The sequence below is a fragment of the Salvelinus sp. IW2-2015 genome, linkage group LG19 (assembly GCF_002910315.2).
Source record: "Salvelinus sp. IW2-2015 linkage group LG19, ASM291031v2, whole genome shotgun sequence".
NCBI classification, from domain to species: Eukaryota; Metazoa; Chordata; class Actinopteri; order Salmoniformes; family Salmonidae; genus Salvelinus; species Salvelinus sp. IW2-2015.
In genome coordinates this window covers 31,499,861-31,518,180 of record NC_036859.1, presented here as the reverse complement: position 1 = coordinate 31,518,180, position 18,320 = coordinate 31,499,861, and the positions used below count along the sequence as shown (strand labels likewise).

Genomic DNA, 18,320 nt, shown 5'->3' with positions numbered 1-18,320 from the left:
GCCCCCAGCCCAGTAAATCCCCGCCATCAGTGAAACCCCAGCCAGTCATGTGAAAAACTCACGCCAGCCCATCATGTGAACCCGCAGCCTCAGTGAAATTCCCCAGCCCAAGTCATGTGAATCCCCGCCCAGTCATCGTGAAACCCCCAGCCCAGTCATGTGAAATCCGCAGCCCAGGTCACATGAAATCCCCAGCCCAGTCAGTGAAATCCCCAGCCCAGTCATGTGAAACCCCAGCCCAGTCATGTGAACCCCCAGCCCAGTCATGTGAAATCCCCAGCCCAGTCACGTAGAAATCCCCAGCCCAGTCCATGTTGAAGATCCCCAGCCAGTCAGATCAGTGAAACCGCCCAGCCGCAAGTCATGTGAAACCCAGCCCATCATGTGAAATCCACCCAGCCCAGTCATGTGAAAACCCCAGCCCAGTCAATGCTGAACCGCCCAGCCAGTCATGTGAAACGCCCAGCCCAGTCATGTGAAATCCCCAGCCCAAGTCATAGTGAAATCCACCAGCCCAGTCCATAGTGAAAATCCCAGCCCAGTCATGTGAATCCCCAGCCCAGCCCCCAGCCCAGTCATGTGAAACCCCCAACCCAGTCATGTGAAAGCCCCAGCCCAGTCAATGTGAATCCCCAGCCCAGTCATGTGAAATCCCCAGCCACAGTCATGTGAAATCAATTGACTGTCTTCCTTGTATGAAACTGTAACTCAGATAAACAGTGACAATTGTTGCATGCCGCGTTTATATTTTAAGTTCAGTATATTTGTAGTCTTTCTAAGAAGGTACAACCCCATGTACAACAGCAGCGTTTCACCGGAGAATAGACCACCCCAGTAGGAGTTCAGTATGGGTCGTCCTTTCAGCCAATCCCTGGTGGTTAAAATCACTGCAGTTTGATAACAGGCACAATTACAAGCTTCCTGAAGCGCATTATCATCCCCCTTGTCTCCTCAGATGAAAAGAAAAATTAATTATGTCAAAACAACGAAGGGAAAAAACAACCGAGACGACAAGACAGGTAATAGCCCGTGTTGAAGGGTCATTGTTCGGGCTAATAATGCACTGGGCGTTCAGCAGCATCAACAAATAGTGCACAAATTAGGACACACAAACGCGTCCTCGAACAGGAGACACACACTCTTAGAAAAAAAAGGTGTTACAGTATCTAGAACCTAAAAGGGTTCTTCGGTCGTCCCCATAGGAGAAACCCTTTGAAGAACCTTTTTGGTTCAGGTAGAACCCTTTCTTCGCAGAGTGATCAGAGTGTTCAAACTAAAGGTTGGTGGGCTTCTCTTGGGAGAAATATACAGTAGAAACTCATTAGTAGCATGTCTTACGCTTAATCAATTCCAGACAAATTCAGAGAATGATTTGGAATTCAGTTCTCGTTTTCTAATTGTTCATAGATCATATGAGAGTGTTCTCATGAAGTCATGAATTGAAATTTTACGGAATTTCCTGGAAGTTTTCATTGACTTGACTCCCTGAATTTATTGATAGCGTTGATCACGACATTACGTGGGGAGAACAAAGTCATTTGATACACGACGATTTTGCAGGTTTTCCTACTTCTACAAAGCATGTAGAGGTCTGTCATTTTTATCATAGATACACCTTAACTGTGAGAGACGGAATCTAAAACAAAAATCCAGAAAAATCTACACTTGTACCTGATTTTTTCAGAGTAATATAATTTGCATTTTATGCATGACATACAGTATTTGATACACTCAGAAAAGCCAGAACTGAATATTTGGTACAGAAACCTCTAGTTTTGCCATTACAGAGATTCCATAGATTTCACTGTAGTTCTTGACCCAGTTTGCACACATGCAGCGGGATTTGCCCATCCTCCATACAGGAACCTTCTCAGCATCCTTCAAGAGTTCGTGGGCTGTCGCTGGGCAATAGCGGACCTTTTCGGCTCCTCCAAAGATTTTCTATTGGGTTCGAGTCTGAAGACTGGCTAGGCGCACTCCAGCACCTGAGATGCTTCCTTACGGAGGCCACTTCCTAGTTGCCCTGGCCGTGGTGTTTCGGGGTTCGTTGTCATGCTTGGAAGACCAGCCACGACCCATCTCAATGCTCTTTACTGAGGAAGGAGGTTTGTTGAGTCAAGATCTCGCGATAACATGGCCCCATCCATCCTCCCTCAATCACGGTGCAGTGTCCTGTCCCTTTGGCAGAAAGTCCCAAAGAATGATGTTTCCACCTCCCATAGCTTCCACGTTGGGATGTGTTCTTGGGGTTGTACTCATCCTTCTATTCCTCCAAACACGCGAGTGGCAGGTTTAGAGCAATAAAGCTCTATTTTTGTCTCAATCAGACCCATGACCTGTCTCCGAAATTCCTCCTCTGGATCATCCAGTAGTCATTGGCAAACTTCACGACGGCCTGGACATGCGCCCTGGCTTGAGCAGGGGCTTGCGTGCGCTGCAGGATTTTAATCACATGGAAAACAACGGCCGTGGTGTGTTACTAATGTTTTCTTTTGAGGACTGTGGTCCCAGCCTCTCTTCAGGTTCATTTGACGCAGGCTCCTGCCGTGTAGTTCTGGGCTTGATGCCCTCACATTCCTCATGATCATTGATGAGCCCCACGAGGTGGAGATCTGCATGGGAGCCCCAGCACGAGGGGTGATTGACCTCATCTTCGAACTTCTCATCCATCTTCGTAATAATCTGTGCAAACAGTTGTTGCCCTTCTCACCAAGCTGCTGGCTATAGATCTGTAGCCCATCCACCTTGTACAGCGTCTACAATCTATCCCCTGACTGTCCTTACACACGGCTCTCTGGTCTTGGCCATGGTGGAGAGGTTGGAGTCTGTTGATTGAGTGTGTGGAATTACATACATTTAAAGTCATTTAAGACAAGCGCTCTTATCCAGAGCGACTTAACCAAATTGGTGCATTCACCTTATGCACATCCCAGTGGAAACAGCCACTTTACAATACCAGTGCACTCTAAATCTTTTAAGGGTGGGGGGGGGGTGAGAAAGGATATCACTGTTATCCTATCACTAGGTATTCCTTTAAACAGAGGTCGGGGATTTCCAGGTGTCTCCGGACAGGTGTGGACAGGTTTTGTCTTATTATAACAGAGTAACGCAGTCAAACAGGTGGACGTTTAATTTACAGGTAAATGAGTGCGAGGAACAGGATATGTGCTGAACACATTCAGGGAGTCAAGTCAACGATAAATGTAAACATAGATAATGCTGGTGCATACTACCCGGGTATTAGTAGTGTTTAGTACCCGGGTATTGCTAGTATGCACTACCAATACCCGGGTATTAGTAGTTGTATGTACTACCTGGGAATTAGTCATGCGTACTACCTGGGTATTACTCGTGCAGACTAATACCCAGATATTAGTCGTGCGTACTAATACCCTGGTACTAGTCGTGCGTGCTAATACCCGGGTATTAGTAGTTGTGCGTACTACCCGGGAATTAGTAATGTGTACTACCAGGGTATTAGTCGTGCGTACTAATACACAGGTATTAGTCGTGCATACTGCCCCGGTATTAGCCGCGTGTTCTACCCGGGTATTAGTAATGCATAGTACCCAGGTATTAGAAATCATGCGTRCTACCCAGGTATTAKAAGTYGTGTGTACTACCCAGGTATTAGAAGTCGTGTGTACTACCCRGGTWTTAGAAGTCGTGTGTACTACCCGGGTTTTAGAAGTCGTATGCACTACCCGGGTAGTAGCTGTGCGTACTAATACCAGGGTAGTAGTTGTGCATACTAATACCCAGGTAGTATTGTGCATACTGCCCGGGTATTAGAAGTCATGTATACTACCCGTGTATTAGTTGTGCGTAGCAATACCCGGGTAGTAGTCGTGCATCTTCAAAGTGGTAGGCATGTTGTGTAAATCAAATGATACAAACCCCCCAAAAATCTATTTTAATTCCAGGTTGTAAGGCAACAAAATAGGAAAAATGCMAAGGGGGTGAATACTTTCGCAAGCCACTGTAGCTATTAACATCACCACGAGGAATCGTGTTGGAAATCCCTCGTCTTTGTGACAACATGGCCAGAGATGCATATGGAGGTTGTTGTTAGAACTCGGAGGGAGAATCTTCCCAAAGACAAATGAAATGCATCCCAGTATCTTTGTGGAGGAAACGGGCATTTCAACAGACGGTAGGGAGCAATATGCCCTTAACGCTTTTCAGGGAAGATCGTGGCATGGAGATAAATATTCTTACTCCGGTATTAGGTTGTGCGTGGCCACCCGGTATTAGTTGTGCGTGTCCACCACGGTATTAGTTGTGCGTGCCACCCGTATTAGTTGTGCGTGCACCACGCGTATTAGTTGTCGGTGCCACCACGGTATTAGTTGTGCGTGCCACCCACAGTATTAGTTGTGTGTGCCACCACGGTATTAGGTGTGCGTGCCACCCCCGGTATTAGTTGTGTGTGCCACCACGGTATTAGTTGTGCGTGCCACACGGTATTAGTTGTGCGTGCCACCACGTATTAGTTGGTCGTGCCACCACGGTATTAGTTGTGGCGTGCCACCCCAGTATTAGTTGTGCGTGCACCCCAGCTATTATTGTTGTGGTGCTACCGGGTATTAGTTGTGCGCACCCCAGTATTAGTTGTGTGTGCTACCGGTATTTAGTTGTGGCGTCCAACCTAATTAGTATTTAGTTGTGCTGTGCCACCCCAGTATTAGTTGTGCGTGCTAACCCGGTATTAGTTGTGCGTGCACACCGGTATTAGTTGTGGTGCCACCACGTATTAGTTGTGTGTGCACCACGGTATTAGTTGTGTGGCCACACAGGTATTAGTTGGGCGTGCCACCCCGGTATTAGTTGTGCGTGCTACACGGTATTAGTTGTTGCGTGCTACCACGGAATTAGTTGTGTGCCACCCTATAGTTGTGCGTGCACACGGTATTAGTTGTGCGTGCCACGGGTATTAGTTGTGCTGCTACACCGGTATTAGTTGTGCTGCTACCCGGGTATTAGTTGTGCGTGCTACCCGGGTATTAGTTGTGCGTGCTACGCCGGGTATTAGTTGTGCGTGCTACCTGGGTATTAGTCGTGCGTGCTACCCGGGTATTAGTGTGCGTGCTACCTGGTATTTTGTGTGTGCTACATTTACATTACATTTACATTTAAGTCATTTAGCAGACGCTCTTATCCAGAGCGACTTACAAATTGGTGCATTCACCTTAGATATCCAGTGGAACAATCACTTTACAATAGTGCATCTAATTCTTTTAAGGGGGGGGGTTAGAAGATTACTTTATCCTATCCTAGGTATTCTACCCGGGTATTAGTTGGTGTGTGCTGACCCGGGTATTAGTTGTGCTGTCTAACACGGATTAGTTGTGCGTCCTACCCGGGTATTAGTCGTGCGAGCTACCGCGTGATTAGTCGTGCGTGCTACCTGGGTATTAGTCTGTGCATGCGACCGTTTACCGTGACGGTTAGTCATGCGTGCTACCCGGGTATTAAGTCTCGTCGTGTGTACTCGGATATTAGTCGTGTGTGCTTACCCGGCTATTAGTGTGTTGTGCTACCCGGGTATTAGTTTATGCGTGCTAACACGGTATTAGCTGTGCGTGCTAACACGGTATTAGTTGTGTGAGCTACCCGGGTATTAGTCATGCATGCTTACCGGGTATTAGTCATGCGTGCTACCCAGGTATTAGTCGTGTGTTGCTACCCGGGTATTAGTCGTGCGTGCTACCCGGTATTAGTCATGCATGCTACCCGCGGTATTAGTCATGCGTGCTAACCGGGTATTAGTCATGCGTGCTACCCGGGTATTAGTCATGGTGCTAACCTGGCTATGTAGTTGTGTGTGCGACCCGGGTATTAGTCATGCATGCTACCCGGTATTAGTATGCTGCTACCCGGGTATTAGTCATGCATGCTACCGGGTATTAGTCATGCAGTGCTCTACCCGGGTATTAGTTGTGTGTGCTACCCGGGTATTAGTTGTCGTCGTGCTACCCGGGTATTAGTTTCATGCGTGCTACCCGGTATTAGTGTGTTGTGCTACCCGGTATTAGTTGTGTGTGCTACCCGGGTATAGTCATGCGTGCACCCGGGTATTAGTCGTGCGTGCTACCCGGGTATTAGTCGTGCGTGCTACCCGGGTAATTAGTGTGTGTGCTACCCGGGTATTAGTCGTGTGTGCTACCCGGTATTAGTCGTGTGTGCTACCCGGGTATTAGTTGTGTGCTACGTGTATCTAGCTCGCGGTTTCGTGCGTCGTGATGTGCTACCCGGTATTAGTCGTGTGTGCTACCCGGTATTTTCTGTATGTTGCTACCCGGGTATTAGTCATGCGTGCTACCGGTATTAGTAATGCGTGGCTACCCGGGTATTAGTCATGCATGCTACCCGGGTATTAGTCATGCGTGCTACCCAGGTATTAGTTGTGTGTGCTACCGCGGTATTAGTTGTTGTGCTACCCGGGTATTAGTCATGCGTGCTACCCGGGTATTAGTTGTGTGTGCTACCGCGGTATTAGTTTTGCGTACTATCGCAGGTATTAGTGTGTGGTGCTACCGGGTTAGTTGTGTGTGCTACCCAGGTATTAGTTGTGTGTGCTACCCGGGTATTAGTTGTGGTGCTACCCGGGTATTAGTTGTGGTGCGTGCTAAACTGGTATTAGTATGCGTGCTAACACAGTATTAGTTGTGCGTGCTAACACGGTATTAGTTGTGTGTGCTAACACGGTATTAGGTGTGCGTGCTAACACGGTATTAGTCATGCATTCTGCCCGGGTATTAGTCGTGTGTGCTACCCGGGTATTAGTTGTTATCCCTACCCGGGTTTTAGTTGTGCGTTCTACCTGGATATTAGTCATGCGTTCTACCCGGGTATTAGTCGTGTGTGCTACCCGGATATTAGTCGTGCGTGCTACCCGGGTATTAGTTGTGTGCGCTACCCGGGTATTMGTTTTGCGTACTACCTGGGTATTAGTTGTGTGTGCTACCCGGGTATTAGTTGTGGGTGCTACCYGGGTATTAGTACATAATGCTTCACAGCTCTAGACTGGCTGGCAGATTTGCAATGGTCCTCACCAAATGTGGAATTTTAATGTGACAGAATGTGACAAAAAAAAATAAAAAATCCTGACTTTTCTCACCAAACTAAACATTGATGTGTGACTCCAATCCTAGTATAATTTAGTCTTGCTGTTGAATATGCAAATGCAACGAGGCCAGCATTCTAATGTTCTGCTTATCCTCTCTAGCACGTTCCTCTTTGCTAATCTTTGCTATTGGCCCATTCCCCTCCATAGAATCCAATTAACGCTTGATTGCTTGATTGATGCTAGATTGTTGTATATATTCTAGATTAGTTGGAATACCCTACTAATACACACACATGAACACTAACAGTCTCTCCCAGCGTGTCCCTCTGTTTTCGCAGTAGGAGTCGGCCCCTCTCCACACACACACACACACACACACACTTTAAACCAGTAAAGGCCCCTCTGTTTTCGAATGTACAACATTTGCCGACTCATTAGACTACATCATCCTATTATGCAGCCTTTGACTATTCATGACATCATAGGGACAAACAGTCATAAATTCTACTCGGAGGTTATTAAAACAGGCAATAAATACCCTTTCATTGGTGCAGTCAGTGCTTGACTTGGGCAGGAGATCACCGGAGCTGAGTACCGGCACCTCAAATGTTCTACTGCTTAAACTCCTATTCCTCCTATAGAATATTAGCTCAACAGTATATAAAACAGTACCCRGAACCTATTTCAGTCCAAGTCAAGCACTGGGTGCAATCACACGACTTTGTCTAACAGTGCTGAACTTACTGTCTCAGAACGCAACTTCAGTGGTCATTTTGAGCCTCCACTAAATTCCGACAGTGGCCGAAACATCCATAGCAGGGAGTGCCCAGCACAACCTATAGCATAGGATGRATCAATACCATAACAAACTCAGAAAAGATTGACTGGAGAACTCTGTGGATACGTCCAGCCTTAGATTTATGATATGAAAAGGACAAGAAAACAGAGTTTTAGTTTGGAGAGGGAAAGAGAGAGAGAGAGAGAGAGAGAGAAAAAGAGAGAGAGACAGCAATGCAAAGAGCAATGGATTAACATGGAGATTAGACCCTAGTTGTACTAAGTGCTTCACACCTGTTTTTGTGGTAGGCTTTACCCTAATGCTGTATTCCTTCTTGTAACATTAGTTCTACCCTTTTCACCTTTATGTTAAATTCTCTTGGGGAAAAGACAGCTGCGAACCTTGTTCCTGGTGCAACTGTAACCACCTTCACAGTACATCGATACCCTACCCAGGCAATGGCCGCTATACCTCAGAATCCAGATGGAAAATGACAGAAACACACAAGACAAAACAAGATATCTGTCCTTCAGGTCTATTCTAAGAGAAAGCCCTTACGACGTGTGACGTGGCTCTGACTCCGGCAGCACCCAGCAGAACCCCCCCCCCCCCGCACTGCCCGGACAATTACAGTCAGTACACTAACACACAATACTACTCACACAACCTGTGTTGTTTTGATTTTTGGAGGCCCAAATATAATAGAATCCCTATATTCTCCATAGGATTCTCCCAATGCCTGGCTATTACGTCCGACATTCTCCAAAGTTCTGGGAATTGCGCTCACAGTGCCCAGATACAGTTTGCTTCTATGATGTGTTTTTAATTGTAATACAATTAATTGCTGCTGTTTTTAATGCCCTCGGGATCCTTTAGTGTACATTTATTATTTAAAAAGGTTTTTCACTTGAGAAGAGAAAAGAGAGAAATAGGATGGAGGCGGTTAGAAAATGGACACCCCCGGAACTGGCCATGAAAGGGTTAAAAAAGAAGCTGGCACAGTGACAAAAGGACTTGTGAGGGAGTCTATTAAAGGGGTTAAGAATCAGAAAGCCCTAATGCAGAGCGGTGCGCAGCTGTATCCCACTGGTCACACACTGGTTGAATCAACGCTGTTTCCACGGCATTTTTTTATTTTTATTACGTTGTACCAACATGGAATAGACGTTGAATTGGCATCTGTGCCCAGTGGGGACCACAACGGGGGCCTTATCTAGAAACTCAGAGAGGGGAGGTTCCATATTCTTCTCATCTTATACTTGTTTTAGTGTGTGTGTGTGTGTGTGTGTGTGTGTGTGTTTGTGTGTGTGTGTGTGGTGGTGTGTGTTGTGTGTGTGTGTGTGTGTGTGTGTGTGTGTGTGTGTGTGTGTTGTGTGTGTGTGGTGTGTGTGTGTGTGGTGTGTTTACAATAACAAAAGTCAAAAGTTTGGACACACCTACTCAATCAAGTTTTTTTTCTACATTGAGAATAATAGTGAAGACATCACAACTATGAAATAACACATGGAATCATGTAGTAACCCCCCAAAAAGTGTTAAACAAATCAAAATATATCTTATATTTTAGAATCTTCAAGATATCCACCCTTTGCCTTCACTACTAATGTAGAAAATAGTACAAATAGAAAAACCCTTGAATGAGTAGGTGTGCCAAAATTTTGACTAGTACTGTATATTCAACCCCATACAGTGCCTTGCAAAGTATTCATCCCCCTTGGCGTTTTTCCTATTTTGTTGCATTACGACCTGTAATTTAAATTGATTTTTATTTGGATTTCATGTAATGGACATACACAAAATAGTCCAACTTGGTGAAGTGAAGTGAAAAACTAACTTGTTAATAGAAAGCTCCACAGCGGAGACTGGGATATCGTCCATAGGACGACTTTAAGCCGTACACTCCACAGAGCTGGGCTTTACGGAAGAGTGGCCAGAAAAAAGCCATAGCTTAAAGAAAAAAATAAGCAAACACGTTTGGTGTTCGCCAAAAGGCATGTGGGAGACTCCCCAAACATATGGAAGAAGCTACTCTGGTCAGATGAGACTAAAATGTAGCTTTTGCCATCAAGGAAAACGCTATGTCTGGCGCAAACACAACACCTCACATCACCCCAAGAATACCATCCCACAGTGAAGCATGGTGGTGGCAGCATCATGCTGTGGGATGTTTTTCATTGGCAGGGACTGGGAAACTGGTCAGAATTGAAGGAATGATGGACGGTGCTAAATGAAGGGAAATTCTGAGAAACCTGTTTCAGTCTTCCAGAGGTTCAACTTCCAGCAGGACAATGACCCTAAGTATACTGCTAAAGCAACACTCGAGTGGTTTAAGGGGAAACATTAAATGTCTTGGAATGGCCTTGTCAAAGCCAGACCTCAATCCCATTGAGAATCTGTGGTATGACTTAAATATTGCTGTACATCAGCGGAACCCATCCAACTTGTAGGAGCTTGAGCAGTTTTTCCTTGAAGAATGGGCAAAAATCCCAGTGGCTAGATGCGCCAAACTTATAGAGACATACCCCAAGAGACTTGCAGCTGTAGTTGCTGCAAAAGGTGGCTCTACAAATTATTGACTTTGGGGCGGTGAATAGTTATGCACGCTCAAGTTCTGTTTTTTTGTCTTATTCTTGTTTGTTTTTCACAATAAAAAGTTGCATCTTCAAAAGTGGTGGTCATGTTGTGTAAATCAAATAATACAAACCCCCAAAAATCTATTTTAATTCCAGGTTGTAAGGCAACAAAATAGGAAAATGCCAAGGGGGTGAATACTTTCGCAAGCCACTGTAGCTATTAACATCACCACGAGGAATCGTGTTGGAAATCCCTCGTCTTTGTGACAACATGGCCAGAGATGCATATGAGTTGTTGTTAGAACTCGGAGGGAGAATCTTCCCAAAGACAAATGAAATGCATCCCATTATCTTTGTGGAGGAAACGGGCATTTCAACAGACGTAGGGACAATATGCCCTTAACGCTTTTCAGGGAAGATCGTGGCATGGAGATGACAGGTATGCTAACACCCAGGGCATCATGCACCCATGTATTTTTTATTTTTTATTTAACCTTATTTTAACCAGGTAGGCTAGTTGAGAACACGTATGAAGTACGTGAGGTTGGAAACAGCTATTTCCTGCAACCTAGAGCCATAATCTTTATGCCTAATTCTATGTCGAAAATGTTTTTGCCTCAGTACAAATGACACACTGGTATAGCTAAGCAATAAGGCCCGAGGGGTGTGGTATATGGCCAATATACCACGGCTAAGGCTTCTTAAGTGCGACGCAATGCGGATGCCTGTATACAGCTCTTAGTTGTGGTATATTGGCCATATATCAAAACCCCTGAGGTGCCTTATTGCTATTATAAACTGGTTACCAACTTAATTAGAGCTGTAAAAATAAATGTTTTGTCATACCTGTGGTATACGGTCTGATATACCACGGCTGTCAGACAATCAGCATTCAGGGCTCGAACCACCCAGTTTATAATTTATCATAACCCAAGACTGAAAGACAATTTGTATTTTCTAAAGTCTAGCAACCTTGCCAGTAGGCATGCCAGCTAAGATAGTTAGACAAGCTACTCTAACTTGATTGAAACCTGAAAATGCTCGGTAGCTAGTTATGAGTGTTTTATTTATTCATCAAGAAGGAATCATAGGGTACATAGCYTAATTTACAAACATACCTTCTGTGAGGCCTGCAAAATCAAATCAAACGCTGTGTGTAGCTCGACACTTTCTCTCCTCCTCCACTGACGATACTAAAGATTTTTATAACAAAGATTGACCACAGCCTGTCGTTTCCAATGGGAGCAAATAGTGGGCAGAACAAGCAAGGAGGTAGGCAGAGCCAAGCACGAGCTAGCGAGATCCTATTGGCACGTTCTAGCATACATATTTCTGTTTGAGAACGCCTACTCTGTGAAGTAAGCATGTGCAATAACTCATTTTGCCTTTAGCAAAGGGTAAAGCCTACAAACTTTGTCCACTCATAACAGATTCTAGTTGTGGGAACAGAAAACTGTATTAAGAACAAATGTTCCATTGATGAGATAATGTTCAGAATGTCGGCCAAAATATCTGTCCCATTGTACTATCTGTGACGATACAGTCTGCGCACACTAGAGTATCTAGTGTCCTATCTAGCATATCTTTGCTCTGTGGTGCACCTTGGAAGGAACCACTTACTGGTCCAGTCAGTGTGCCCCCTCCAAAAAATATCACTGACAGATATTTTTCATAAATAATTATGATAAAAACTGGGCCTAAAAAAGAAGTTTAGTAATTAATTCAACATCTGAAAAATAAAAAGACTGGACAAATCTGAGGGGGCACTTGCACCTCTGCTAACACCCTCCCACACACATAAGTAGCCKACACAGTCTCTCTCTCTCTCTCTACATTTCTCCATCTCGCATGCACACACAGGCGCATACAAACACAATTATATACGTAACATAACATGTTCCATTTAGCAGACGCTTTTATCAAAAGCGACTTACAGTCATGCGTGCATACTTTKTATTTACATACGGGTGGTCCCGGGAATCAAACCCACTATCCTGGCGTTGCAAGCACCATGCTCCATCCAATTCAATCTCCTAAACAGATACTGGCACTAATGAAATCATACTGTACTGCAATGCTTCAATCAACTGAGACTGTGGATCGACAGAGTCCCATTCGAATKATGTGAAAGTAAGAACAACGGTTTTAACACTATGCAAACAATGATTCACCATTGTGATACTCATTACATTTGTTCTATGATGGGTACCCAAATATGTAACTATTCTTTGCATTCTGAATAGTTCTCCTTGCTTTCTATAAATTCTAATAAATACCAMACCATGTCCAGTCTGTATAATAAGTCCATGGCAGAAACAGCTAATATGYATATTTCAGTGTGAAAGGGGTTTAAATATCCTCCTACTACCACAGGTCTCTGTGGAAATGTTACAAACTCATATTCGTATCCTTTGTAAACAGTGGTTCAAGGCAGTTTGAGCATGAAAACTCGACTGCACCTTTTGTTTTACACAGAATATGTATTCATCTGCCCAAGGGTTTTTGGTGAGGTTTACAACAGCACCTTTCTGTTTGATACGGAAGAAAATGAAGTGGTCTCCAGTCAAATCAAAAGCTTAGGGCCCCAGGACCTTAGCCGGGGTTAAGACTTCAAACCGAAGGGGTGGAATACAGTGCCTGGGTAGCCGCACAAAGGCAACACGCTACAGTACACATGCACTAACTGGGCTAAATGTAATTCACAACGGTGAGAGATGCTTTCAGACACGCATATTTTAGTGCAGTCAAGGAACCGTGAGTTGATTTAGTGTAAGAGGCACAGTAGTATGAAATGAGACATACAGTATCCTATCTCTGCTGTAAGGGCTATCTCATTCAATCTTACAGTGTATTACAGTGAATTGCAATTTGCTGTAATATGAACTAGTGYTACAATAATTGTTCAGAAACACCTGCCAACTGGTACGGTTTCACTATGGCAGATGTAATGAAACACATCCCAGCGATAAGTTTTTCCAGTCTCTATCTCATGATGAATGATCAATATCAAATTGCAGTGCCATTATTCATACTCTCCCGGTTCCTGACCACTGATCATGGCCCTAACACAGGACGTAGGCAAGATCAATTACATAATTAACCACCAAGCATATGCATGGCTGTGATACATTATGTGGTTGACTTAACTTGGCTACGATTGCACAAAAATTACCATAAATGAACCTGGGTCATTTGTTACGAAATGTGCTATGGCGATTGTGTGGACACAGTAAAACATGTAAATACAAAATAGAAACTAAAGAATAATGTCAGGTTACAACATGTATTAAAAACAGGAAACAAGAATCAGAGGTCAAATATGCATGAGACAAGCAGCAGAGGTCAAATATACACRAGACAAGCAGCAGAGGTCAAATATACACGRRACAAGCAGCAGAGGTCAAAYATACACGGAACAAATTGCACTTGAGTAACCAGAGCAAAAATATCTTACATATAGAGTGATGGTGGGCTACGGCTGTACTGCTCTGGGCTATTGAGGAAACCCCCCACTCTTTGTATCTAACTGGACTCTGCACGTAATTCAATACACCTCTTCTTGTGCAAAATCACTCAGATGAAACGCAACAGAGCCATGTGAACTGTTGAGCGGATAAGAAGCCACCTCCTATTAGGACCCTAGCAGTCGCCCAGTGTGTGTGTGTGTGTGTGTGTGTGTGTGTGTGTGTGTGTGTGTGTGTGTGTGTGTGTTTGTGCGCGTGTGTGCAATGTGTGTATGAGCAATATGTGTGTACAGTGTATGTCAAACCTTGGAGGGCATTTTTCCCTTCATTCTCTGTACGCAGGCAATGCCATAGAGAGGCCTAGATATACAATGCCAGGTTTTCCTCACCATAGCAACAAATATGGAAACACAAATCTATTTCAGTGAGCGAGCGTAGAGTAGCAGCACTTAAATGCAGAACAAAAAAATGGGAAAAAACACAATAAATTAGCGAAGGCCTTTAGGTTAGTACTCACTCCCTCCTTCATGCCGGACGCACAGGAAAATGGTGTTTCCCATCCACCTCCCCAATACAATGTGAATGTGTTATCAGAGATCGGGCCATTCACTCCCAGCATACAGGATATGGCTGGGTTCCACCCCCGTTAATGAATGAGGGTGACATTTCTTCATTGGTGTGTGTTTACTTACAAGGTGTTGGCTGCGCTGAGCTTGAGGACGGGAAGGTAACCAATGGAAACATGCACGACACTGCACGCCTAATGGAGCTAAAACAAAGGGCCTTGTACAAGAGGCCTGGTGATGACCGATACAAGAGGCCTGGTGATGACTGATACAAGAGGCCTGGTGATGACCGATACAAGAGGCCTGGTGATGACCGATACAAGAGGCCTGGTGATGACCGATACAAGAGGCCTGGTGATGACCGATACAAGAGGCCTGGTGATGACCGATACAAGAGGCCTGGTGATGACCGATACAAGAGGCCTGGTGATGACCGATACAAGAGGCCTGGTGATGACCGATAGAGGACTCAACAAATCCATTTCTTCTGGCAAAGGTTGGAGCCTTAACAGCACCGCTAATCATAATAAAATAGGGGATCTGTCGACATGACAGGCTCTTGAATGTCTGCTAAATGACTTAAATGTTAAATGTATGTTGAATCACACAATAGTATTAACTAAGTTTAATCACATACCCAACATAAATACTGCACTAATAGTGATAGACTTGATTAGACAACTCTTGGAAAACAACTAGTCTTGATAAGCGTCTGTTTTTATTAGAAAAGAACATATAAAAACTGAGCAAAAAAGCGAAAGCCAACAAGGGAGCAAACACAGCAGCACAGCCTCGATATAAATACAAGCAATATGTCACACGGTATCAAGTTGTTGGCAGTGGCACGGTGATATATACAGTATTGACCTCCTATAGCTCATATAGGGTGATTATAACCAGTTTGTCAGGAGAAGTACAAAGGCTTTACTGTAATAGTGTAATAGCTTTCTCCTTCATCTCTCCACCCATCCTGCTGATGACACACATGACCCCATCTTCCCTTTAGAGGTATACAGGCTGGCAACAGGAGCCAGTCAGCAGCCGGAGCCACTGTCCTGTCCAAGGGGACACCTCTGTACCAGTAAGTAGAAAGATTTAAAGAGTACTTACACAAGGCTCACAATGGGACCAGCAAGGTACCTTTCAAAACACCAATGTTATTGAGGCTGGACACAATATCAGACTGCCATCAATATGGAGCAGCTATTGAGTTTCRGGGTGAGTTGCAGGATACTGTAATTGTATACACTTTATCTGTCTCGCGCTGTCACAATTGTTTTGTTTAAGGGATTTCAAAACGGGGGAGCCAACCTCATTAAGGGCAAGTCAATAAGATTGAAGCAGGAAGCTCGAGGGAAACATGAATAGATAAGTATGTGAGTCTATCAGAAYAGTTGCAGTAGTTGTTAACATGTCTGATAGACTAGAAAAGCTTTTAATACGATTGTATAATGTAAGTCATTCAAAAATAKTTGTAATCATTTTAGTTCTGGTCATTTTATGATGAGTGAGAATGCATGCACAATATGAAAATCCATAGTTGAATGTAAAAGCTATATAAATTCACAAGAGGGACATTTTTTTAATGATTTAAAGCCAGATTTAAATAAAATAATTATATTATTTACAATAGCACAATCTCTGATGCAAAGATATTTTGGCATTTATTTCCCACCCTGAATTTACTGTTAGGCTACATGTATGTTATGTCATGGGTTAGCTTTTTCACAGTATGTGTATCCAAACATTTCATTAGTTTGTACATTGCAGTACAAAGCATCCAATGAAAAACGGGACTATGGTAAGGTGSTTAAACACAATACGTGTTGTCATAACTGTGGCACTATGCCAAAACGTGTAACAGGAGAGAGAAGCCTACTGTGAAGATGCAACAGACAGTTATCTCCGGCTGCGAGAGAACAGATGACATTTTTTCAACAGGCAAAAAAAAAAGACTCGCTGTTCCTGCAACATGGAACAGGTGTGTGTGTCTGTGTGCGCGCGTTGTTCGTGCGGAGGGTGTCATAGGTTATATGAGTGATTTGTGAAGAAGCAGTAGCACAGTTACATAGATCCTTAGTAACGTTACCTGTGAAACATATAACTACTGTCTCCATCCATACAAATAACCCACATACAGCGCTGTTATATAAAAATAAAAAAACTATGTGGCAGGCGTGGCCATGGACTAGAAATGTTATAGGTTAAAGTCAATTTAAAAAAAAAAAAAAAAAAAACTATGTGGCAGGCGTGGCCATGGACTAGAAATGTTATAGGTTAAAGTCAATTTACAGGTTACAGCTTTCTCAGACCCTAATTGTTAAATCTCAACGGTGCATGAGCAAATTAGAAATGTACCTGATAATGATCGATTAGTATCCGCTCTTCTCCCTTATGCGGGCTCTCCGGCCACAGGTGATAGCTGGAGCCGTAGTTAGGGCTGCTCTTGCTGCTACTGCCAGTCGCAGACGAGTTCCCCCCGTACGGCTGCGTTGGTGGGTTTACACGGGAGTCGCGGCAATGTTGTTGCGACTGATTGGCTTGATTCGTTCGCCCCGGCTTATTGCAGTCTTGGTCACAGTGCTGCGGACGCTGGGGACATAGCCCCAGTGCGACTTGCTGCTGCTGATGCTGTTGCAGCAGTGATGCCTGGTTATTCCTACATACCTCTCCTGAGCCGTTGGCGCAGTAGTTGATAGGCAAGCTGCTCCCCACCAGTAGCTGTTGTTGAGCTCGCAATAGTGTCTGTTGCTGTAGCTGCTGCAGGTCCTGAGCCTGGGACTCGAATGCTCGCCGATTAGCCTCGATTGACTCACATACATTTACAGTGCGCCCTTTCTGCGAGTTTGCTCGGATTGCTTCAGGGGAGGGGTCCCTGTGTCGGAGTCTTTGACTGTGTTGCTGCAACAACTGCTTCTGGTCTCGGTAGCCTCCTCCTCCTCCCCTGCAGTGTTCCACGATGCTCGCCTGTTGGTAATTGGCACTGCTTTGGAAATGTTCCCCGCGATTAGATTCCTGCAAAAACAGCAAAGAGGAAGACGTTGGCGGCAGCGGCAAAGATAGGGAGGGCTGCGGCGGGTGAGTGAGGGGCTGGCGCTGGTGAGAAAGGTTCGCCTTCTCGGAAAAACTGCAGTGGCAGCTCTGACTAACAGGCTGTTCCGACTGCGGCTGCGAGCCGACTGCGGCCCAAAGGTTCTGCTTCAGGTGCGCTGGCTGCCCGTCGGGTTCACAGACCCGGTGTGACGGTCGCTGGGCGATGTCGTAGTTTGTCAGAGGTGGGGGTTCGCCGTGCTGCGACKGACAGGCATGGATACCTCTCCGAGGGGGTTGGCTCAGACAAGGCAGTTCGTTGTTCTGGTAGTGCGAGGTGGTAGTTGAACGCTCTCTGAAAGACGGAGGAGGGGGCGGCAGACTGAAAACTGGAGMGACTGGGTTTGGGTCTCGGCTCTGCGCGCTGCCTTGCTCTTCGTCGGGGATTTGGTGCTGATGGACAGCTCCCGCGTATCGATGCCGCATCCCCTTAAAAGCCGAGTCTTGCTGTGGTTGCTCGTTTGCCTTGTATAGCTCCGACACCCGTTCATTGCGATCAGTCCCAGCAGAATAGAGCCGACTCGTCTCATTGGTAGGTTTGACCAGGACCTGCATTAAAACGCCACCTTACGGACAAAACACCGCCTTCGTTAGAATATTGGTAACCAAATATGCACACAGGTTAGAGGATATTCTTAACGAAAACAATACGCGCAATAGATTTATCAYATTTGATGCGATTGCGAAATAGGGATGAAAGTGATCTACACAGTATAAGGCCAATCGTTTATAAACGCATTGGATCTTGACTATTGACTTTCCACTGTTGCCACAACAACCA

The 18,320-nt window shown here is 44.9% G+C and overlaps 1 protein-coding gene across 1 annotated transcript in view; it reads right to left on the bottom strand.

The window, feature by feature from the left end:
* The window catches only part of kcnn1a (potassium intermediate/small conductance calcium-activated channel, subfamily N, member 1a), a 53,474-nt gene extending 35,422 nt beyond the window's left edge, over positions 1-18,052 (bottom strand). The window contains exon 1 of the mRNA XM_024009149.2: positions 16,808-18,052. Within this exon, the coding sequence (XP_023864917.2) occupies positions 16,808-17,965 (1,158 nt within the window). The 5' untranslated portion in view covers positions 17,966-18,052. The remainder of the gene's footprint in view (positions 1-16,807) is intronic.
* Between the last annotated feature and the right edge of the window lie 268 nt (positions 18,053-18,320).